Source organism: Myotis myotis, unplaced genomic scaffold (genome assembly GCF_014108235.1).
Source record: "Myotis myotis isolate mMyoMyo1 unplaced genomic scaffold, mMyoMyo1.p scaffold_m19_p_3, whole genome shotgun sequence".
Lineage (NCBI taxonomy): Eukaryota > Metazoa > Chordata > Mammalia > Chiroptera > Vespertilionidae > Myotis > Myotis myotis.
In genome coordinates, this window is record NW_023416335.1 from 23,919,028 (window position 1) to 23,942,959 (window position 23,932).

The 23,932-nt window shown below is 41.4% G+C and overlaps 2 protein-coding genes across 4 annotated transcripts in view; both read left to right on the forward strand.

The window, feature by feature from the left end:
* Positions 1-13,405, forward strand: GINS4 (GINS complex subunit 4). Of its 2 annotated transcripts, none has more exons than XM_036300698.1 (8): positions 1-179; positions 831-941; positions 4,702-4,788; positions 5,992-6,105; positions 9,226-9,323; positions 9,489-9,577; positions 12,694-12,784; positions 12,879-13,405. In XM_036300698.1, the coding sequence occupies exons 2-8, from the start codon at positions 846-848 to the stop codon at positions 12,973-12,975; spliced, it is 672 nt and encodes a 223-aa protein (XP_036156591.1). In that variant the 5' UTR covers positions 1-179; positions 831-845; the 3' UTR covers positions 12,976-13,405. The 2 variants fall into 2 exon arrangements, with proteins under 2 accessions (XP_036156591.1, XP_036156592.1); XM_036300699.1 differs by having other exon boundaries at positions 834-941.
* MBD3L1 (methyl-CpG binding domain protein 3 like 1) overlaps positions 9,282-23,932 on the forward strand; it is a 24,408-nt gene continuing 9,757 nt past the window's right edge. Inside the window, exons 1-2 of one of the 2 annotated variants that reach the window (XM_036300700.1) lie at positions 9,282-9,323; positions 9,489-9,577. The gene's annotated coding sequence lies outside the window, so the exon portion shown is untranslated. Of the gene's footprint in view, positions 9,324-9,488; positions 9,578-12,693; positions 12,785-23,932 lie in introns of those variants that run through there. The other variant, XM_036300702.1, reaches the window with a different exon arrangement.

A 23,932-nucleotide genomic window follows, 5' to 3' on the forward strand; every position in this document is an offset into this window, starting at 1 on the left:
GGAACGTTTCTAAGAGGAGCGCGGGAACGGAGAAGTGCAGGGTCCGGAAGGCCTCGGGAAGACGTAGGAAAGGTTTCTCCGCTGCCAGGTGCTCCTGGGGAAAGCCGGGGTGCTGCCCCACGGGGGTGCTTCCCCAGGGGCTTCCCGTCCTGGCCGCCGGCTGCCTCCCAAGGGCCCAGGTGAGCGTCCGAGGGGACCTCTCTGTGTGTGTGTGTGTGTGTGTGTGTGTGTGTGTGTGTGTGTGTGTGTGTTGGAGGAGGAGGTGACTCTGAGCTCGGAGAGGAGAGGAATGAGGGGAATATGCCCTCAGTTTCCCTGAGGCTCCTGGGGTGTCCTCTCGGCCCCACCACTCTCCTTCCTGAGCCTTTAATCACTGGTCTGATACGGCTGGGCCTTGCGACAGCAGGAAACCAGACCCTGATTCGTTCTCCCAACAGTTTGAAGCGCCTGCTATGAGTGAAGCCCCGCCTTAAGCTCAGGGACGACACAGGTCACTGTGTCCTCGGTACTCAGAGGCGCCAGGCACAGAGCGGACGGGTCATTCATATTCGAACGGAGCACAGCCCCTGCGGGGAGGGCGTCCCCCGGGAAGACAGTAACTATGGCATGGTGTGCTGGGCGCTCAGCTCCAGGTGTATGTGGGAGCACTTCGGGGAACTGATACCCGATCTAAGGTGTGAAGGAAGAGGCAAAGAATGGAGAAGGCAAAGCCAGTGCATTCTCTAGCTACTGCCAGTGAGCCTCTGCACGCCCAGTTGTAGATACATAGTTGCCTGTTCTTGCAAATAAATGGAAAACGCTTAGGAGAGTATTGGTTCTTTTCTTCTCAGTAGGTACCGGGGAAGATGACAGAGGAACTGGGTCTCCCGGGACAGGACTCTGATGGCGGCAGTGAGGAGGTGGTCCTAACTCCGGCAGAGCTCATTGAACGGCTGGAGCAGGTGAGCACCCCAAGTAGAATCCCCTTCTCCCATCTTGGCCTTTTTATTTAGTCCAACTGTGCAAATGTCAGGAAAATTAAAATTTAAATCCCAATGAAATATCACTTCAGACCCATCAGATTGGCAGAAATGAAAAAAAAATGAACAATATGAAATACTGGGAAGTGCACTTGTATACTGCAGGGAGCATATAAATTGATACCGTCATTTTGGAAAATAATTTGTTATTGTCAAGCTGAAGGTTCACGTATCTTGTGGCCCAATCATTCTACTCCCTGGTATATACCCTAGAGCAGTGGTTCTCAACCTTCTGGCCCTTTAAATACATACAGTTCCTCATGTTGTGACCCAGCCATAAAATTATTTTCGTTGCTACTTCATAACTGTAATGTTGCTACTGTTATGAATCATAATGTAAATATCTGATATGCAGGATGGTCTTAGGCGACCCCTGTGAAAGGGTCGTTCGGCCGCCAAAGGGGTCACAACCCACAGGTTGAGAACCGGTGAACTTGAGAAAACTTTCATGTGTACTCCAGGAGGCATGCACAAACTGTTCATAGCATTGCTGGCAATAATACTGTAAACACCCCAATATCCTACAATAGAATGAATTCGATAGAACAGTAGAATGGATAAAAAATTTATGGCATATACACACAATGAGAAAACAAACAATAAAGCGAATAAAAGATAGCTCGTGCTACAGCATGGATAACACCCAGGAACATAACATAGAACAACAAAAAATACGTTGCTGAAGAAACGATTAAATTCAAATACTTCAAAACGATTGTTGAAGGAAGAGCTTGTCAGCTTGGGTGATGTGGCACACACTGGTGCTGCAGGTGCCTCAGTGATGTTGACCCTTCACTCCCGGGCAGCCAGAGCCACCAGGCTGGGTGTCATCAGGGCTCCTGGAAGGCAGCCTGAGGATAGTGGCATCTGCCAGCACAGCCTCAGCTTGGCAGTGGGCGAGCATGACTTGTTCCTCTGGCCTGATGCTCTCCTGCAGTGCCCTGAGTGCAGCCAGGGAGTTGGTCCACCACCTGGACAGCTGTTGCAGCTGGACACAGACTGAGGCTGCATAGCCTAAGAAGCACCCTGACAAGGGCCACTGATAAACACAGCTCCAGGAGTACATATGGCAGCGGTTCTCAACCTGTGGGTTTCGACCCTTTGGGGGTCGAACGACCCTTTAACAGGGTCGCCTAAGACCATCGGAAAACACATATATAATTACATATTGTTTTTGTGATTAATCACTATGCTTTAATTATGTTCAATTTGTAACAATGAAAATATATCCTGCATATCAGATATTTACATTACGATTCATAACAGTAGCAAAATTACAGTGATGAAGTAGCAACAAAAATAATGTTATGGTTGGGGGTCACCACAACATGAGGAACTGTATTAAAGGGTCGCGGCATTAGGAAGGTTGAGAACCATTGATATATGGGGTATTCCTGAATGTCTGTAAAAACTGACGTAAACGTTATTACCTACAGTGCATAGTTTTTCATTTTAATGATTGTATTAGTTTGCTAAGACTGCATGTCAGAGTACCACAGACGGTGGCTTAAAGAACAGAAATTTATTTTCTCAACTGCGGCAAGAAGTCTAAAATCAAGGTGCTGCTGATTGGGAAATACGCACTGTATACTGCAGTGAGCATATAAATTGATACAGTCAACAGGTTGATTTCTTTTGAGGCCTATCTCCTAGGCTTGAAGATGGTCGTCTTCTCCCTGTGTCTTCACATGGCTTCCCTCTGTGTGTCTGTGTTCAAGTGTATCCCTCTTCAAAGGACTCCAGTCATATTGGATCAGGGTCCACGTAAATGACCTCATTTTAACTTAAAGACCCAGTCTCCAAATACAGTCACATTCTAAGATACAAGGAGTTAAGACTTCGACCTATGAATGAGGGGTAGAAGGAGACACACTTTAGCCCACAACATGAACAGATTATTATTAAAAATTTTGATCAAGAACAAGATGTAGCCCTAGCCAGTTTGCCTCAGTGGATAGAGCGTTGGCCCGCGGACTGAAAGGTCCTAGGTTCGATTCTGGTCAAGGGCTCGTACCTCAGTTGCAGGCTCAATCCTCAGCCCTATTTAGGGGCGCATGTGGGAGGCAACCAATCAGTGTCTCCCTTTCACATCAGTGTTTCTCTGTCTCTCCCCCTCCCTTCTGCTCTCTCTAAAAATCAATGGAAAAATATTCTCGGGTGAGGATTAAAAAAAAAGAGAGAGAACCAGATGTTGCCATTTAAAATATAGAACCTAATTAGTTTAAAAAAATGACCATGGATTTAAACACAAGTTTCTTACTGAAATTTTGAAAAGATTTTATTTTAAAGTTTTATACTAATATTTTTCCCCTGTTTTATATTTTATCATAATTTCATAATGTAAATGAGAAATCTCATCCCCAAATCTAATCCATTTTACCTCAGTGTATGGTACCAGCACTATCATTTTTTTTTTTTTAATGACAACTGTTTTTTTTTATGCCCTGTCATGTAAAGGTTGGAAAGCACTACTAAGAGTTAAAAACAAATGTAGGGAAACTGTACAGAATATTAAACACCAAATTCAGGCTAATGATTACCTCTGAGAAGGGAAGGACACAGAAACTTAAAATAATGACAATGTTTGATAATGAAGTTAAATGTACACAGATATTTATATTACTGTTCTTCATGTTCATATGTATTTTATAAGTATTTTGTAACTATTAATATTTAATAAAGTCAGTTAAAAAGAAAAACTTCTTTATAAGTTTTCCATGACAGTTGCTCTTTCATTCATTATACTTCTTGTCTTTCTGGGTAACTTCTGCAACACTAGTACAGAAGCTTGAGCACCAGAAAAAATTTATGATAGTAGCAATACCCAGTACTTAAGAATGTGTCTTGATGGTGATAAATGGAGAAGCAGAGACTCAATGATGTCAAAGAAATAAATTGAGCCTAATTGGCATGTAATTCTGAGCTGTGCTAAAACTAAAATTTCTGTATCTGAAAGATAAGTAAACATTTCCTCAGTCACCTGTGGGCATTTTCATTTTAATTTTCATAGTAATTTCTGAAATGCCATAAGCATCTGTGCCTGAGTCATAAATTAGGGAGTTAAACTCTTGTTCCAAAGCTTTTAATAGATGAATATCCACTTCTATTGCCATTCTTTATATTCTTGGACATTAGTAAATAACTTAATCTGTGTTTTCTCATCAGTAAGATGAGGTTAACTATATTTTTTTTCCTCTCAGATATTATGATGAACAAAAACTATTTGCAAAGTGCTTTGAGCTTCAAGAATGAAGAGATGTATAGATTTATTAGTGTTACTGCATCTCCCCAAATAGATAGGTGCTAGTGCCCTCTGGTGGAAATTGCAGGTGAAGGGAATGTGTTGATGCTACTTGGTGAAAGGTACTGTTTGAACACCAGGTGGTGTTACTCTCAGCAACAGGTTTTCTGAGAACATTTTTGAAGTGAACAGTGATTTTTTTGTAATGTTGGTTAAATATAAGGTTGCAAACCCAATTTCCTACTAAAAGAAATGGAAAAACTGTTATTAAACAGCTTGCCTTCAACACATTTCCAGTATTTCCAACTGGTAGGCAGTTTTCTTAACCTGAGACAGCTGTGATTTTCTTGGAGTATGTACTGACTTACAGGGTTGTTTTGCTCCATTTTGAGTAGTGTGTGTGTGTATGTGTGTATAATTTTTTTTGGTGTTGTTTTTTAGGCTTGGATGAATGAAAAGTTTGCCCCTGACCTTCTGGAAAGCAAGCCTGAAATTGTGGAATGTGTCATGGAACAGCTAGACCACATGGTAAGAACTGCTTATCCCAGGGTTATAAAGGAGGAGAATATTAAAAGGGTTTGTCAGTATAGTGAGAGGTCTGATAGTAAATCTGTTTTGTTTGGCCCAGTCTAGTTTGTTTTTTAAGTATTGAATTAGTTATCTACATTTACAAAGCATGAAAGTACCTGTGAATATCCGAATATCAGCTTCCCATGAGAAGTCTAAAAACCTATCATCACCAGCCCCATGTTTTTATATGAAAACAGCTGACCAAGGCAAGGTAAGGGCCTCCCCCTTTCAGTGAAGTCTCAGTGCCCCATAGTCCCTAACTGCTCACCTTTCTCCTATATCTTACCTGCCTGTTCCCAGCAGACATGTGAGTTTATGGCCCTTGTCTTAGATGAGCTTGGCTTAAGTCATTATCAACCTCAGAGTAGCTTTAAAACATTGATATTTTATGGTTTCTCAATTGATGTTTTAGCTACTTTTTAGACTTTAGACATTTCTTCTACCTGCTGTATTATCTCCTTTACAATTGGGTTGGAGTTCTTGTAGGCCCTTCTGACCAATCATATTCAGATTTGATTTAACTGTTCTAAAAGTACAGGTACACCTAGTTTATATGTGTGTTTTAATATATTTTTATTGAGTTTAGAGGGAGCAAGGGAGAGGATATAGAGATAGAAAATCAGTGAGAGAGAAATATCAATTGGCTGCCTCCTGCATGCCCCCCACTGGGGATCGAGCCCTCTCCCTGGGCGTGTACCCCAACCAGGAATCCAGCCATGACCTCTTAATTCATGGGCCAGTGCTCAACAACTGAGCCACACCATCCAGGCCAGGTACATCTAGTTTTATTGCACTTCACATATGTTGAGTTTTTTACAAATTGAAGGCAAGACCCTCCAACCCCCCACCAGCAAAAAGAGTATGTCTCGCTTTATTGTGGTGGTCTGAAACAAAACCCACAATATATCTGAGGTATGTCAATGAGTATTGTTTGAACTTTATGTGATAAGACTGAAGTCATATATTATTTGTGTAATTAAGGAATTAAAAGGAAATAGAACTCTTGGGAGTATTTTGTCCTCCTTTGACCTAAATGTAGTGTTCGAGCTCTCAACATTGGCAATGATGATGGTCCTTGTGGGCTCTGTGTAGATTAAACAAAGAAGGTTCTTAGTCTTTGAATATCATGTTTTTTATAAACTTCATTTTACCTTTTAATAGGAAGAAAATCTCAGGAGAGCAAAGAAGGGGGACCTGAAGATCAGTATCCATCGAATGGAAATAGAGAGGATCCGTTATGTCCTTAGCAGCTACTTGCGGTGTCGGCTCATGAAGGTTTGACTTGGAGATATCTGTAGGCATTAATGCAATGCAGTCTATAATATAAACAGAACATCTTGGGGAAAACTTGGGCTGGGGCCTGGGAGGGTCCAGGCCCTGAAGATGCTGCTGAGGTCCAGTATCAGGGTAGCTAAAGAGTAAGAGGACAAGAGATTGTTCTGGAGCATAGAGGGAACATGTGGTGCACCCCTCTGGGAACACATTTTTAGCCAACTTATTGGCTGTGTGAATGGTGTCCCCTGGAGTTTACAGCCTGGCAGTGCTGCCTTGACAGTCAACCAGAGCTCTGCAGCCATCTAACTTGTAAAAATGCAGAACATTTCTATTTTTATGGTATCTGTTTTAACCCTAGAAAGTTCTTCTTGAAGTTTCTTCTCTTTGGCTCTGCTTATCCCCTTAGTTATCACTGAATGAATACATGCTCCTCTATAAGAATTCTTTAGACACCTGAAAACAGTTCACGAGTCTCATTGAAACCCTCTCAGTTAAATGTTTCAACCATTTATTTCCATTTACTCTCCTGGTCTTCCCCACAAAGTTCTAGTTGGTCAGTATCCTTCTTTAATTATACCACCTGAACTGAATACAACATTTCAGTTGTAGTTTGGTCATGTTTGTGAAAAGCAGGATGGTCACTTCCCTTATTTTGGATATTACAATGGTAATAATACTGCCTGGTATTACATTAGTATGTATGAGACTCCTCACACTGAGCTCACATGCACTCATTGTTAACTTTAACCATATCTGATGTTTTTAAGTTATTGTTACCTTATCCTGTCACCGTCTGGTATTTGTATGGCTGGATTTTTGACTCCTGAATGTAGGGTTTGATACTTATCCCTCTTACGCTTAACTTATTAAATTGGGCCATTTCCATGGTCTCTAGATCCTGATCTTGTCACCTAATGTATTACTCTCTCTTAACACTTTATGTCATCGAAAGTTTGATAAGTATGTCATCAAACGTCTTACCTGACTCCTTAAGTAGGTCTGGGCCAATGATAGGATATTCCACCAGAGGTTTTCCCTACCCATTGACATCTCTCCGTTGAATCCGTATTTTTTGTTCAACTGTTTTTGAATCTCCCACTCTATACTGTCACCCAGCCCCAGGTTTACAGTTTGTTCCCAAAGGTGTCATAAAGACATTATCATGTTTTGAAAATATTGAGACACCCTCAACTACCAGGCCACTCCCTTTTCTGTGGTTTTTTGGATAAATCCTCTTGGTGTTAACTACTTACTTTTCTTTGAATTCATAAACCATCTTTTAAATTATCTCTTCTAATATAATGCCACATAGCAGGGTTAAGGACACTAATCTGTGTGTGTAGATTCCCTACCTTCTGTATTTGGGAAATTTTCAAAAGAACTAATTCTTCTGAGATTAGGAAACTACATAAATTTTTAGTATACTAAGTGATACAGTAGTAGTAGCAATTTACATATAACAGGAGAAAGTTCTTTGTGCACTTAAGCCCCATATAAATGTTAATATAATTTATCCTAGAACATAATTGATCCAAGCCAAATGACTTACTACTCCTTTAAATAAATAACTGCTTGCCTAGCCGACATGGCTTAGTGGTTCAGCATCGAATTATGAACCAGGAGTGCACAGTTCGATTCCCGGTCAGTGTAGATGCCTGGGTTGTGGGCTCGATCCCCAGTGCTAGTTGTGCAGGAGGCAGAAAATCAATGATTCTCTCATCATTGATCTTTTTTTTCTCTCTCTCTCTCCCTCCTCCCTCCCTCCCTCCCTCGCTCCCTTCCTCCCTCCCTCCCTCCCTCCCCCTTCCTCTCTGAAATCAATACAAATATATGTATATATTTTAAAAGAATAAATAAATAACTGCTCCTTTAGCTTGGGCTTCAGTTCCTCCTTGCCACTGTCATTTCCCTGCTTACATCACTGACTTCAGACAACAGGTCATGTCTTTGACCTTCCAGGTTCATGTCTTTTTGTAGCTTTTAGCTATTTTTCCCCCTAGTAGTTCTTATAATTTTTTTCCAAGCCTTACCTCATTGTAGGCTTTATGCTTGCTGTTTACATTTTTATAATTAAGTGTCACTGTTCTATCTACATCTGTATTCTGTATGCATCTTTCCAGGTTTTGTATATGTTTCATCTCATAGAACACCCTGTACAATTACATAAGATGTTAAATAATATACCCTTTTCTTCCTCTTAAATATCATTTACAATTGTATTTTCAGATTATCTTTTACAAAAGCTGTTGGAAGCTACCCATTGTCTTCACTATCAGAAAAGTATAAACAAGGATCCCGGAATGCTGGTGAACCTTGAGCTCTGGCAAGGGCCAAAGCTATGCACCAATTGTTTAGTTGAGACAATTGTGGCTCAAGCAATTTCCTGACAAAATAGTCTCAAAGTAAATCTTTACTAATATTTACTGACCTTTAAGATATAGTCTGTCTATTACCGGAATTGCCTGCCTGACTGAGGGCAATATGTGTATCCAAAATTGAATAAAGGTTGTTAGGGCCTGGGCACCAGCGAAGTCCTTCCCCTAGTGTTGGACTCTCCGCCTGGCCCCCAATTTTCAAATTATTATTTCTTATCTCGTCATTTGCCCGCGGCCCTTCTCTAGATCCCGAACCCTAAGCCGCACGGGACATGGCTTCTCACAGAAAGCATCTAATTAGTTTTAGAGCCCTTATGTTTCCTCTGAATTCTTTGAAACCTACCTTCTTGCAGTCTAGAATATAGGTCTTATTTTTAAAAACAGTCTTGACAGGAAGATTTTCCATTGTTGAAGTCAATTTTTATATTAACTTCAACCTATTTCAGGAAACTAATGCCTGGCCGGTGTGGCTCAATGGTTGAGCGTTAACTTCTGAACCAGGAGATCATGGTTCATTTCCCATTCAGGGCACATGCCCAGGTTGTGGGCTCGATCCCCAGTGTGGGGCGTGCAGGAGGCAGCCAATCAATGATTCTCTCTCATCATTGATGTTTCTCTCCCTCCCTTTCCCTCTCCCTTCCTCTCTGAAATCAATAAAAATATAGATTTTTAAAAAAAGAAAACGAGTATGTTTGACACTTGAGTTTTGACAGGTGTTTTCATGATGATTTTCTTTATCCCACAGATAGAGAAGTTTTTTCCTCATGTCCTTGAAAAGGAGAAAACACGCCATGAGGAGGAGCCTTCCCGCCTTTCTCCAGAAGAGTTTGCCTTTGCCAAAGAGTGAGTGAGCAGTGAGTGTGGGCACTGCCTTTATTTCCCTGGCCTGTGAGCATGAGTTTTGGTGGTTGTGTCCACAAAACTGATCTCAGAGCCATTGTCTGTGTGATAGTCCTGGTGGCTCCTACCAGTTGGGTTGTCATGGCGATTTTAATTTATGTATTTCAGGTACATGGCGAGCATAGAGACCTATCTAAAGAATGTAGCCTTAAAGCATATGCCACCTAATTTACAGAAAGTGGACCTCTTAAGATCAGGTAAGAACGTTCTCTTTTCAGTCATCCGGAGGGGCCATCATTTACATGCCAAGTATCTTCAGGTGCTTGAGAATAAGATCTTTACTTTTACTCTTTTTCTCTCAAACATGAAAATAAGTATGTAGATAAGCTGGAAAGAAAAGAGAAGAAGGGTCTTGAGTTCAAAACAGAAAATCGTTTAAAGCAGGTATAAGAGTAGCCAGGTGTTCTTCAAGGTTAGGTTGAAATTCTTCTGGCTGCCATTATAGATGTAGACTCGCTCACATTCAGTCACTTGTTCCTTCGGCGGTCATCCAGTGGTCTAGTGGGCATCTGCACTCTGCTGGCCCTTCGGGGCACTGATGATCCAGGGTCTCTGCTCTCAAAGAGCTGGCAGTTTCTTCCTCACAGATGCCAGACTGCAGGGACTGTCCAGCTTCCAAGGAGGATTTAAACGGGAGGCTAAGGAAACCTTCAGTGATTCCTTCTTAGCCATAGTAGAGGATCCTAATCTTTTCGTTGTGAAGAGTTTCTCTGATTATGGAAAAGATGGGGAACGGGACTGAGTGTGGTAGGGAAAGAGGCGCTGGAGGACGTGAAGCATGGCCAACACCTCCACCTCTTGCCCTCTTTTCAGAATCCCCTTAAAATTCTGCTGAGGGGAGGGACTTATGGTAGTAACTCCTAACCTTGGATCAACTAACCGGAGACCCCTAGTGTATAGGTTAAAGTCCGTATCTGTCTTTCACAGCTCACCATATCTGAGCAGGACCTTGTCAGACAAAATTGCCAAACCAAATCCAACAGTGCTCCAGGAACAGGAATCCACCTTGTTCACAAACTAAGCTTAGTGTGCTGAAGCCACAAGTTCAAGTACAACTGAGCCCTGGCAGTTTATCTCCTACCAACCTGTGCTGGGCCACACTGACCCCTGTGGCAGGTGGAAGAGCTTGGACAGGATGCATGGAGATGTGTTCCCCAGATGTCTTAGTCAGCTCAGGCTACGATGACAATGTACCACAGACTGGGGGTCTCAAACAGCAGACATTTATTTTCTTACAGATCTGGAGGCCAGAAGTCCATGATCAAGGTGCTGGCAGGGATGGTTTCCTCCGAGGCCTCAGTCCTTGGCTTGCAGATGGCCACTTTCAGCCTCTTCACATGGCTGTCCCCCCCGTTGCACCTCCCCCCACCCCCGAGTGTCTCTTCCCCTTCTTATAAGGACACCAGTCAGATTAGATTAGACCCCACCCTAACGGCCTCATTTCAACTTAAATGCCTCTTTAAAGGCCCCATACCAAACACATTTCCATTCTCAAGTACTAGGGGTTAGGCTTCAGCACATGTATTTGGTGGGGGGCACAGTGCACACCAGGAACAAGCCAAACCCATACCAGATTGTAGAGCTCTGAATTGGTCATTTGGTGAACCTGCCTGAGGGAAACAGAAGGCCCAGTCCATGTCCAGTTCAGCTACTTTTGTCTGCACCTTAGAAGAACAGGAATGCAGCAAGGACCACATCCCTAATCATTACCCATTGCTATGGCGACCAGTTGATTAAAGCAGCCATAGGACTACTGATGGGCATGCATCTGAATTCCTGGACCTGGACCTACGCCGTTGTCCCAGAGCTTCTACTTGATGCTGGTGGACACCTCCTAGAACACATGTCGCTGTCCTGGATTCCTTACAGGGACTAGAGCCAGTCTTGGAATTGGAGTCTTGCTTTGTTAGCCCAGAATCTGTGAGTCCCCCTCATGCCTCTGGAGCACTGTAGACCCCGATGGCACGGTGAGGGAAGGCATGTTGAAATCTAAGCTGAGTTTCCTGGAATCAGTAGATTCCTAGTGGGGTTAACTCACCCTGAAGTTGGAGTCTCTTTGGCAGGCCCAGAACCCTGGAGCAGTCAGGGCGCCCTCCGTAGACCTTTGGAGCCAGTTATCCTGAACCCCTCCTGTAAATAAGCTTCTTTATCCGTAATCAACCAGTGAGGGACCACTTAGGCTATCATTCAAGACTATCACTTTATATCCCAGTGTTTCTAAGATAGCAGGACTCCGAATAACATTTCAGTCAATGTCCCTTCATTATAACATTGATGAAATGCCATAGGAACTTAATTCTTGTTTATATCCATTAGCCTACGGCAGTGGTCGGCAATCCGAGGCTCACGAGCCACATGCAGTTCTTTGGCCCCTTGAGTGTGGCTCTTCCACAAAATACCACGTGCGGGCGCTCACGTACAGTGCAATTGAAACTTCATGGCCCATGCGCAGAATTCAGTTTTTGGAACGAAACAAGTGTACAAGACAAGTGTGGATGGGAGAGTTGGAAGGGGTCGACCTCAGCGAACATACCTCAATCAGATTAAGGACGTTTTTAGCAAAGGCCAGCTTAGGAGTACCCTAATTAAGTTAATAACAATGTACCTACCTATATAGTTTAAGTTTAAAAAATTTGGCTCTCAAAAGAAATTTCAATCGTTGTACTGTTGATATTTGGCTCTGTTGACTAATGAGTTTGCCGACCACTGGCCTACGGTAAAATTGGTTTTGTTACATATTATTTCACTTAGTCGCAGAACCTATCAACGACATTAAGTGAGGACTTGCTATACTCTCTCCTCCTACTCCTTAATATTAGAAATATTTTCTAACCAGATTTGCACACTCTGTCCCCCCAGGAGGTCATGCATATTTCTGCCGTGGCCTTTGCCATTGCCTACCAGGGTCATGCTTCCTCTTTAAATCCTGCTCTTTCCTTTAAAGCGCACATCAACTTCTCCCTCCCCACATCATTGGGGAAGTGTGCCACTCGTGTGCAGCTCCATCCAATGCTGCTATCACCACCTTGTCCAGAGACCATGTGTTCCGCCTGCCTGTGTCCTCCACAAGGCATGGCAGAATTCCCTGCCCGTCTGAAGTCCTCATCATTTGTTGAATGAATGGTTGCTCTGTGGAACCTGGGTGGGAAGTGTGCTGTTTCTAGAAGCCAGATCTCTCCTCAAACCATCCTACCCCCAAAATGCTTTTACAATACGGGTCCTTAAGTGCTCAGTACAATTAATCCCAGCAACTTTTCCCATATTGGTTGTGTTTGCTGAGGATTTTCTGATTGCATTATTGTTTTTTTGGCAGTTCCCAAACCAGATCTAGATTCATATGTGTTTCTGAGAGTGAAAGAAAGACAAGAAAACATCCTGGTAGAACCAGAAACAGATGAGCAGAGGTGAGTGATGTGTGTGATTTTGACAGTGGGGAATATTTCTCCCGATAGACCACCAGCTGAGCTCTGCACATATATTTTTTTCCTTCTTTTTTAGGGACTATGTGATTGACTTGGAGGAAGGCTCGCAGCACTTAATCCGATATAAAACCGTTGCACCTCTAGTTGCTTCTGGAGCTGTACAACTAATTTAAAACCAAAAATAAATAAACAAGAATGAAGACATGGAACCTTAGAGAAAATATTTAGAAACCCCACATATCACTCTGTGTCTAAGGACAACAGGCTTTTCTCAGCAGTGCTGTGAGTCACTTGGGCATTGAGAAGGCACTCAGTCAGGGCTCCTAACTTGCACATGCCCTAACTTCCTGCCGGTTTATGTAGAATCAGCAGGTGGTGCCATCGCCCTAACTTCCTGCCGGTTTATGTAGAATCAGCAGGTGGTGTTCAGTCTGTACTGGGCAAGTACATGACTGACTCACTTTGTGCACCTTTTCCCTTTGTGGCATTTTTTTTTAATATATTTTTTACTGTAGAAATGTGAGGGGTTTTTTTTTCTTTAAATATATTTTTGTTGATCTCAGAGAGGAAGGGAGGGGGAGAGAGATAGAAATATCAATGATGGGCGAGAATCATTGATTGGCTGCCTCCTACACACTCCAGCCTGGGTATCGAGTCCACAACCCAGGCATGTGCCCTGACCAGGAACTGAACCGTAACCTCTGGTTTATAGGTCGACGCTCAACCACTGAGCCATGCCAGCCAGGCCCTTTGTGATATTTTTTGAACTAAGGAAAGTGAGGCAAAGGTAATTCATAAAGAGGCATCACTGCCTGTGATATGGGGACTGTAGTTAGCGCTGACCTGGTGGCGGCAGGAGAATTCATTTAACATTCCTAGTGGAAGGAGTGTAAATAGATGAAAGAAAACAGCTGTGACCTTCTTCTCTGATGTGTCTCTAAATTGTATAAACCTTTGGAACCTCTAACATTGGTCATCAAACCAATTTCTGTCTTGCTTAACAGAGTCACAACTAAACCAATAAGTCATTAAGTTTCAGCTTCGTGGCAGAAGGAGCCGGGGAACAGTTCTCGGCTTTTAGTCTAACACAGTATGTTCTCCCTGCTGCTGACCTGCAGCCTTCCCGGAACCTCAGGCAGCTTCGCCAAGCCAGCTCCAGGCCATCTGGTCATCCTTGGCCAAGGCGCTGTTAGCAGAATGGCATTAATACCCTGTATTGTGACTGCAGTAGCAGATTTTCTTTTCTAAGCTTTACTTTATCAGGGGAAACAGATGACATTAAATTGATGCGAATGGAGATTATCACCCTGATGCCTGAAGAAGGGATGTGAACAGTGAATGAATTGTCTTCCCTCGAAACATAAAAAGCAGTCTGCATTCCAGTCTTTTCTTGCTTAATGAAAAGGCAGGCGGTTTTTATTTATGTGGTATAGGCTTTTAGAGTAATCAATGTAATATCGCTATGATTTCCAAGAGAACTTGCCAAATGAAAGCAGGATGGTTTCATTAATAAAAGCCTTTTAGCCCTGAGCCCAGCTCAGTTGGAACATCATTCCGTACAACAAAAGATTGTGGGTTTGATTCCTGGTCAAGGAGCATACCTCGCTAGGTTGTGGGTTCGGTCCATGGTCAAGGTGCATATGGGAGGCAACCTATCAATGTTTCTCTCTCCTTCCCTCTCTAAAAATCAATGAAAACATATCCTCAAATAAAGCATTTTATATTTTATGTAGTAGCTTATTTTTTCCAGAATGTTTTTACCTTCTCTAGTCATCTTAACAAATGTGTATTGAGCATTTAGTGTGACAGGCACGGTTCAAGGCACTGAGGCTTCAACCCAGAATAAGATAGGAACTGTCCCTGCTCACATGGTGGTAAATGCCTTACAGAGAATTAGAAAAGATGCCTCAGGAAGAGTGACTAGATTGGGTGGTCTGAGAGGTTCTCACTGAGTTCAGTGAATCTCCCTGTAATAGGCTGAGATCTGAATCACCAAGAAGGAGCCAGGCACACACAGATCAAAAGGAAGGCCATGCCAGGCAGAGAAGGCAGCTTGGACAAGGCCTTGAAGCAGAAATGGGCTCTGCTTGCAGTCAGTGTGGCTAGAACACAATGTGTGAAATTGTGCAGGATAAAACCGGAGAGGCAGGCTGGGCCTAAATCACTAATGGGTTTGTTAGCAGAAATCCCATTTGGTCCTCCCAGCAGTCCTGCAAGGTAGGCAGGGCTGGTAGAGTGTAATAGGTGGGAAAGCGGGATGTTCAGTGATAAACCTGAGACTAGAACCTAAGGGTCCTTCTTCCTAATCACAAGTATGCACACTCACTCACCATGGCCTCCATGGTGCTAAGCAGCCAGGAGAGGAACATCGACTATTATGCTGTTACTAGAAGCCCAGTACATGACATTCATGCAGGGGACGGTGCGGGGGAGGAAGGGGAGGGGTTTCTCAGCCCAGCCTGTGCCCTCTCGCAGTCCGGGACCCCTCTAGGGATGTCCGGCTTCTGGCTGAGTGGCGCTCCCCCTGTGGGAGCACACTGACCACCAGGGGACAGCTCCTGTGTTGAGTGTCTCCCCCCTGGTGGTCAGTGCGCATCATAGCAACCGATTGTTCCACCGTTCGGTTGATTTGCATATTAGCCTTTTATTAGGTAGGATAAGTACTTAGTAAGCTTTAATATACACAGGGCCTGGAGATCTTGTTCAGATGTTAGATTCTAATACAGGAGTTCTGGGGTGGGGCCCAGGGTTCAGAGGACATCCTAGGCTGTGCAGTTGCTGCTGACCCAGGGACCACATTTTGAGTGGCAGGACCCTACATTTTCATATCTCCAGCTCCTGTCTTATGCATGCCCGGCTGCATGGAGGCATTTAAGGTCTCTGCTGAAGCCACAGAGTCAATTGCTCCATTTCCTAGTCACCTCTTCACAGGAAGACTGGCTTTAAAATAAATGGGAAGTTGAATTCAAAACCAAGTCGAAAGGGAAATGATGTGGCTTAATGTGACATTCATTGACTTTAACTTTTTCAGTTTGTGGTGTTTTGCTTTATTGTTAAAAACTCATCACAGGAAGCATGATGGAACATTTTCTCTGAATGATTGCATCATACTTTATTATCATGAGCTTGTCACCAGCAAGATGGCTGTTCCTGAGAAGTGCTTGCAGGTTCATGTCTGGGTTTTCCCAGCCGCAGCAACCATGCGTCAGCTGTGACCTTCCCACAGGACCCCAGCTGCGTGTGCTGTGTGCTCTGTGCCCCGGTCCCAGCAGGTACCAAGTTCAGCACCATCCTCCTATGCAGTGAACTTCCTTCTGTGATGTACACCAGGTCAACCAGAAAGCTTTTGGAGTGAATTGTTAAGCAAGCACATTATTTTTCAATTCTAAATGTAATTTTTTAAAGTAATTTATCATGGGAGGCTGAACATCCCAAACATTTGGAATTCTTTAAGAATTGATTTTTCCAAGAACTAAAACCTATCCTCCTCAGACTACTACAAAAAATTCAAGAGGAAGGAACACTTCCAAGCTCATTCTATGAAGCCAGCATCACCCTAATACCAAAACCAGGTAAAGACAACACAATGAAAGAGAATTACAGGCCAATATCCCTCATGAACATAGATGCCAAAATCCTCAACAAAATCTTAGCAGATCGGATCCAGCAGTACATCAGAAAGATCATACACCATGACCAAGTAGGATTTATCCCAGGGATGCAAGGATGGTACAATATCCGCAAATCAATAAACGTGATACATCACATAAACAAATTGAAAGAAAAAAACCACATGGTCATATCAATTGATGCAGAAAAAACATTTGACAAAATTCAACACCCGTTTTTGATAAAAACTCTCAGCAAGGTGGGAGTAGAAGGATCATACCTCAACATAATAAAAGCCATATATGACAGGCCCACAGCCAACATCATACTCAATGGACAAAAACTAACACCATTTCCCCTAAGAACAGGAACAAGACAGGGATGCCCCCTCTCACCACTCCTGTTCAACATAGTACTGGAAGTGTTAGCCATTGCAATTCGGCAAGAAGAAGAAATAAAAGGCATCCAAATTGGAAAAGAGGAAGTAAAACTGTCCTTATTTGCAGACAACATGATATTATACATACAAAACCCTAGAGACTCCATCAAAAAGCTACTAGACTTAATACATGAATTTGGCAATGTAGCAGGATACAAAATTAACCCCAAGAAATCAGGCATTTCTATACACCAATAGTGAACTTTCAGAAAGAGAGATTATAAAAACAATCCCATTTACCATCGCACCAAAAAAATTAAGCTACCTAGGAATAAACTTAACTAAAGAGGTAAAAGACCTCTACTCAGAAAACTACAGGACGTTGAAAAAAGATATAGAGGAAGACATAAACAGATGGAAGAACATACCGTGTTCATGGATTGGTAGAATCAACATCATTAAAATGTCCATACTACCCAAAGCAATCTATAAATTCAACACACTTCCCATTAAAATACCAACGGCATACTTCAGAGATCTAGAACGAACTCTCCAAAAATTCATCTGGAATAAAAAAAGACCCCGAATAGCTGCAGCAATCCTGAAAAAGACCAAAGTAGGTGGGATCTCAATACCAGATATCAAGTTGTATTACAAAGCCACTGTTCTCAAAACTGCCTGGTACTGGCACAAGAATAGGCATATAGATCAATGGAATAGAATAGAGAGCCCAGAAATCGGCCCGAACCAATATGCTCAATTAATATTTGACAAAGGAGGCAAGAACATACAATGGAGCCAAGATAGTCTCTTCAATAAATGGTGTTGGGAAAATTGGACAGATATATGCAAGAAAATGAAACTAGACCACCAACTTACACCATACACAAAAATAAACTCAAAATGGATAAAGGACTTAAATGTACGACAGGAAACCATAAAAATTCTAGAAGAATCCAAAGGCAACAAAATCTCAGACATATGCCGAAGCAATTTCTTCACTGATACAGCTCCTAGGGCACTTGAAACTAAAGAGAAAATGAACAAATGGGACTACATCAAAATAAAAAGCTTCTGCACAGCAAAAGAAACCATCAACAAAACAACGAGAAAACCCACTGTGTGGGAAAACATATTTGCCAATGTCATATCTGATAAGGGCCTAATCTCCAAAATTTATAGGGAACTCATACAACTTAACAAAAGGAAGATAAACAATCCAATCAAAAAATGGGCAAAGGACCTAAATAGACACCTTTCAAAAGAGGACATTCAGAAAGCCAAGAGACATATGAAAACATGCTCAAAGTCACTAATCATCCAAGAGATGCAAATCAAAACAACAATGAGGTACCATCTCACACCTGTCAGACTGGCTATCATCAACAAATCAACAAACGACAAGTGCTGGAGAGGATGTGGAGAAAAAGGAACACTTGTGCACTGCTGGTGGGAATGCAGACTGGTGCAGCCACTATGGAAGACAGTATGGAGTTTCCTTAAAAAACTGAAAATGGAACTCCCATTTGACCCTGTGATCCCACTTCTAGGAATATATCCCAAGAAACCAGAAACACCAATCAGAAAGGATATATGCACCCCTATGTTCATAGCAGCACAATTCACCATAGCTAAGATCTGGAAACAGCCTAAGTGCCCATCAGTAGATGAATGGATTAGAAAACTGTGGTACATCTACACGATGGAATACTATGCTGCTCTAAAAAGGAAGGAACTCTTACCATTTGCAACGTCATGGATGGAACTGGAGAGCATTATGCTAAGTGAAATAAGCCAGTCAATGAAGGAAAAATACCACATGATCTCACTCATTCATGGATAATAGAGACCATTATAAACTTTTGAACAATAATAGATACAGAGGCAGAGGTGCCTCAAACAGATTGTCAAACTGCAGCGGGAAGGCCGGGGAGGGTTGGGGGGCAGGAGGTAAGGGGGTAAGAGATCAACTAAAGGACTTGTATGCATGCATATAAGCATAACCAATGGACATAAGACACTGGGGGATAAGGGAGGCTGGGGCACTGTCTAGGGCGGGGGGATAAAATGGACACATATGTAATACCCTTTGTAATACTTTAAGCAATAAAAAAAAAAAAGAATTGATTTTTCCTTTTGTGTGTGTGTGTGTGTGTGTGTGTTGTCAAATACACGTAACATAACAGTTGCCACCTTAACCATTTTTAAATGTACAGGTCAGTGTTATTAAATACATTTACCTCATGCAACCACCACCACCATCCATCTCCATAACTATTTTCACCTTGTAAATCTTAAACTTTATACCCACTAAACAATAACTCCCCAGGCTCCTCTCCCCACAGCCCCTGGATACCACCCTTCTACTTTCTGTCTTTATAATCTTGACTACACCAAATGCCTTATATAAGTAGAATCATGTCATATTTCTCTTTTTGTGACTGGTTTATTTCCCCTAGCATAAAGTCCTCAAGGCCCATCCCTGTTGTAACATGCATCAGACTTTTCTTCCTTTTTAAGGCTGAATAATATATCATGGTCTATATGTACCACATTTTGTGTATCCAGTCATCTATCAATGGCAGTGTATTGCTTCCACCCTTTGTCTATCTAGTGTGAATAGTGCTGCTATAAACATGGGTATACAAATGTCTTTTCAAACTGTTTTCAATTCTTTTACATACAAGCCCGGAAGTGGGATTGCTAGATCATATGGTAATTCTAGTTTTAATTCTTTGAGGAACTACCATACTGTTTTTCACAACAACTATACCATTTTACATTCCCACCACAGTACACATGGGTTCCAGTTTTTCAAATTCCTTACCTACACTGGTTTTCTATTACTTTTTATAGTAGCCATCCTATTGTGCGTGCAGTGTTATGTCATTGTAGTTCTGATATACATTTCTAATGATTAGTGATGTTGAGCATCTCTTCGCGTGATTATTGGTTATTCCTATATCTTTGAAGAAATGTCTATTCAAGTCCTTTTTTGTTCTTGAGTTTTACGAGTTCTCTATATATTCTAGGTATTAATCCCATATCGGATAAATGATTTGCAAACATTTTCTCCCATTCTGTGGGTTGCCTTTTTACTCCATGAATAGTATTTTTTTTATGTATAAAATATTTAAAATTTTCATAATGTTTGGTTTGTCAACTTGTTCTTTTGTCACCTGTGTCTTTGGCCAGGGGTGGAGGATGGGTAGCTACTACTGTGCTAAGAGCTGAAACTGACCAAAATTAGCTGCAGTTTACCGTTCAGATCTTCCCTGGAATTTGGGAACCTTCAACAGACTCCAGAGTCCCAAAATAGTTATATCAGACAGATTCTGCCAGTGCACTTGTCTAGGTGGAGAAAGAGATTCCTGGTGCTTTCTACTCTACCATCTTCCCACAATCCTCTAAAAATCGATTTAGCGTATCTAATGGAAATAGTCTCATCTTGTAAAAAAAAGAAAAATACTTTTTTAAAAAGGAAAATCAATATTTTTTACTTATTTAACAGACTTCATTTCAAATAACTTAGCTGTTTCCAAAAAAATTGAATATTCCTTCCATGGCTGAAAAACAACTATCACAGATATCCAAAGGAATGTACTGTAAATTCTGAAGATAATAATAATAATGAATAAGGCTTACCAACTGTTTATTATGAATCAGACTGTTAGGTAAACTTGTAAATCTTCACAACAACCCTGTGCAAGGAAAAACTAACGGGTTGGAATGAGTAAAAAGATTACTCGATTATCCTATCATTGGGATGCTTGATCATGCCTTTGAATAGGCTATTTGACACTTCGATAGAGGTAGAAGTTAATTTATATACAACTGATAATAATGAGAATATTTCCTAACTGGTGCTATGTAAAGGATTCCTGTCCAAGGGAATGCAAGTGATTTTGTCCTGTAGAGAATAATAAAATCAAATCCTCATTTAGACCACTTTTAGCATTTTCCTGGTTCTCTCATTAAAGAGCAAGTTAAATAAAATCTTTGGCACATGTTCATTTTATATCTGCATGAGAGTCAACAGTTCCTACCATGTAAGTGTTCACAAATAGATTTTAATCTTTATATATTTATAGCATAGGTAATGTTGGTATCCTTGTTTTATAGATGAGAAACAGACTACGGTACTGAAGGCCACATAGATACTAGGTAGAGGAGATGGGATGCAAATCCCAGAGTTCATCTCCTTGACTACCTTGTGGTATTTTGCAAGTAAATACCACAGAAGGAAAGAAGACCCAAACATGTTTTGTGCAATGATAGCTTCACTGGAGTAGGGTTAAGCCTTTTAAAAAAAAACTCCTAGAGGAAGTAACTACTACCGTTCACATTACTTTAGAGCAAGTGGCAATTTTCTTGCAGTATTTTCTGCTTTGAGCAGATCATGTTCTATATACCACAGTGCTTACAAATGCCACCTAACTTGTTAAGACAAAAAAATAAAAATAAATTCTGCACACAATTACTTAAGTCTACCTTCCAGTCCAGTGCTATTAGGTTCTGTGAGAAGAACAAAAGTAAAACTACTTCTGTCCCCAAAGAATTTACAATGAATCCTAAGAAGATGCCCTAAGTGTAAATCTAAAAATAGGATATTGTTTGGCTCAGGGGGGAAAAAATTGCTTTTTTAGCAGGACTAAGGTTGAAAGGAAATGATTTTCTTGGGTTGTGTATGAATGTTTTAAGCCTCTTAAATGGAGTACTCCTTGGGGTCCAAAGTTGTCCAGCTCAAATGTAAATTTTTTAAAACTTCAAATTGCAGTTCCTGTTATCTCTGAACCTATAATTTCCTTCAAGTATAATTCTGACCATTTAATTGCCTCTTAAAAATCTCTAGTGCCTACCCATTGCCTACAGAAAAGGAAGTGGGGAAAAGGAGATTAGTATTGAGAATCTGTGTCCTGGGCAATGAGCAACTTGCTCTCTACAAACTACCTTGTTTAACCCTCACAACAACCCTGTAAGTTAAGCACTAGTCACACCACTTAGGCCTTTCTCATTTCCTAAATGGTTTCTCATCTCCTTTTTATACTTAGTTTTCGTATTTTATCTTTACTAGAATCCCACCAGAATCTTTGGGGAATTAAGTAATTTCATATTTGTAACATGAGCAAACTAGATGATTTGGGCATAACTGCAATCTAACTTCCAAGATAGATCATGAAAATAACAATTTAAAATGCCATATGCCTTATTGAACTTCATTTGTTAACAAACACAGCATGCATGCTGCTCACTCAGCTATTTGAAGGTTTGGGCCTACCCTCAATCTCCAGACAATTCAAACTGTAGATCTCCTCCTTCATTTGTATAATAGATCATCGACTTTGCCATCTTGTATCTAAAGCTTTCTAGTCTCCAACCAATAACACTACGTGTCTACACTGTAGTCAACTCAATCATGAATAGGCTTCTAACCACAGCATGTCAGCAGCTTAATAAATGAAACAAGCGCGTGTCATCAGTCCATTTCTCTTGTTCCCCCAAGTTTTATTTCTGTATCACACTTGATCCCAGAGAGCAGTATACCTGGACATATATTAGTTCCTTGCTTTTAGTAAAAACAACAGCCATGTGAATAACATCTCTATGTTTCTTTATGAGGATCCATGTAATAAACTTTTCTCAGAATTTAGTGCAAGTAAAAGTTTAGTCAAACTTCTATGACTCCTCTTATCAGATGAATCCTATTGTTTCCCCTTTTTAGCTCCTACTAGAGAGCTCAGAGCCAATGACTACGCTCACTTTCTCACCCCAGCTTCTTGTAACATTGCCCTGGATCTTTCCTTAAATAATCTCTGATCTCCTGTTTATATCTACAATTTTTACCATTTTATTTTGTCTTAATTTTAAAGAGCTAACCTAAATTTGGGGAATAAGTCAGTAAAGGGTAAATAAGTACATAGTTTTAACGTGGGCATATGTAACCTAGAGTTCCCAGTTTTTAAAACATGTTTTAAATTGCTAAAATATATGTCATTGTAAATAGTTTGGAAAGAAAAGAATGAGCCATTTCACAGCATACAAAACTGGCACATAGACAAAACTGGTGATGAAGGCAAGGGTTATAGTGTCTTATCACCCTAGCACTTAAAAAAAAAGATAGTATGCCAAGTATTTCTCCATTTAATCTGGTAAATGAACATGGAGGGTCAGACATTGTGGTGTGTGCTGCGCACGCATTTAGAGGAAGAAAGCCCCTGAGTTGAAGCAGTGTATTGTCTAATGAGGGAGACCAACAAGAACACACATCACAGAATAATATGCTTTTAATAAAAGTAGGAATGGACCTGAGTATTGTGAAAGAACCTAGGAAGGACTCCAAAGACAAATCACAAAAACTTTCCAGTAGGAGTGGTGCCTGAGCCGAGACTTAAAACACTAGAGGAGTTAGCCAGTCCGAGGGAAGAGGGGATGGCTGTCTGGGGCAGACATACCATGGGTAAAGGTGCAGAAGCTATCAGGCACATACAGCATTCTGGGTACTCAAAAGAGTTGGGCCTGGCAAGAGCATAGGATGAGAGTTAGGGTGTGAGAAGAGAGCCACTTCCTGTCTTTTATACGTCTTTATTTTTTCATACGTTTTTATTGATTTGAGAGAGAGGAAGGGAAAAAGAGAGATAGGAACTGATGACAGAGAAACATCGATAGGCTGCCTCCTGCACACCCCTTACTGAGAATGGAGCCCACAACTTGGGCATGTGCACTGACCAGGAATCTAACCGGTGACCTCTTGGTGCATGGGATGACACTCAACCAACTGAGCCACATAGGGCCAACTCTTTTGGTATTTTTACTGTTGACGCTATTATAGATGTCCCCATTTCCCCCTTATATAAGTCTTACAGGAGACTTATACAATTTAGAAGTTTTAACAGGAGTTTGGTTTACTAAAGAATTTGTATTTTACACTAAAATATTTGTAAATAGAATGACTTTAAGCTAAGACCTAATATGATCAGATTTACATTTTAGAAATCTGATTTGCATCTAGAAAAATTTCTCTGGTGACTGGAGAATGGAGGCCATACTGGAGTGTTAGAAACCCATGGCTGTGCTGGCAATCCAAGTGAGAAGACATAAGGCCTTGCGTACATAAAGGTGGAGATAACTCGAATGCAAGCACC

What these genes read in the sequence shown, in the direction of transcription:
- GINS4 (XM_036300698.1), top strand. Translation starts at nt 846, where the DNA reads ATGACAGAGGAACTGGGTCTCCCGGGACAGGACTCTGATGGCGGCAGT. An exon ending in TCATTGAACGGCTGGAGCAG is followed by an intron (nt 942 to 4,701) that starts GTGAGCACCCCA and finishes GTTGTTTTTTAG; the next exon opens with GCTTGGATGAATGAAAAGTT. An exon ending in TGCGGTGTCGGCTCATGAAG is followed by an intron (nt 6,106 to 9,225) that starts GTTTGACTTGGA and finishes TTTATCCCACAG; the next exon opens with ATAGAGAAGTTTTTTCCTCA.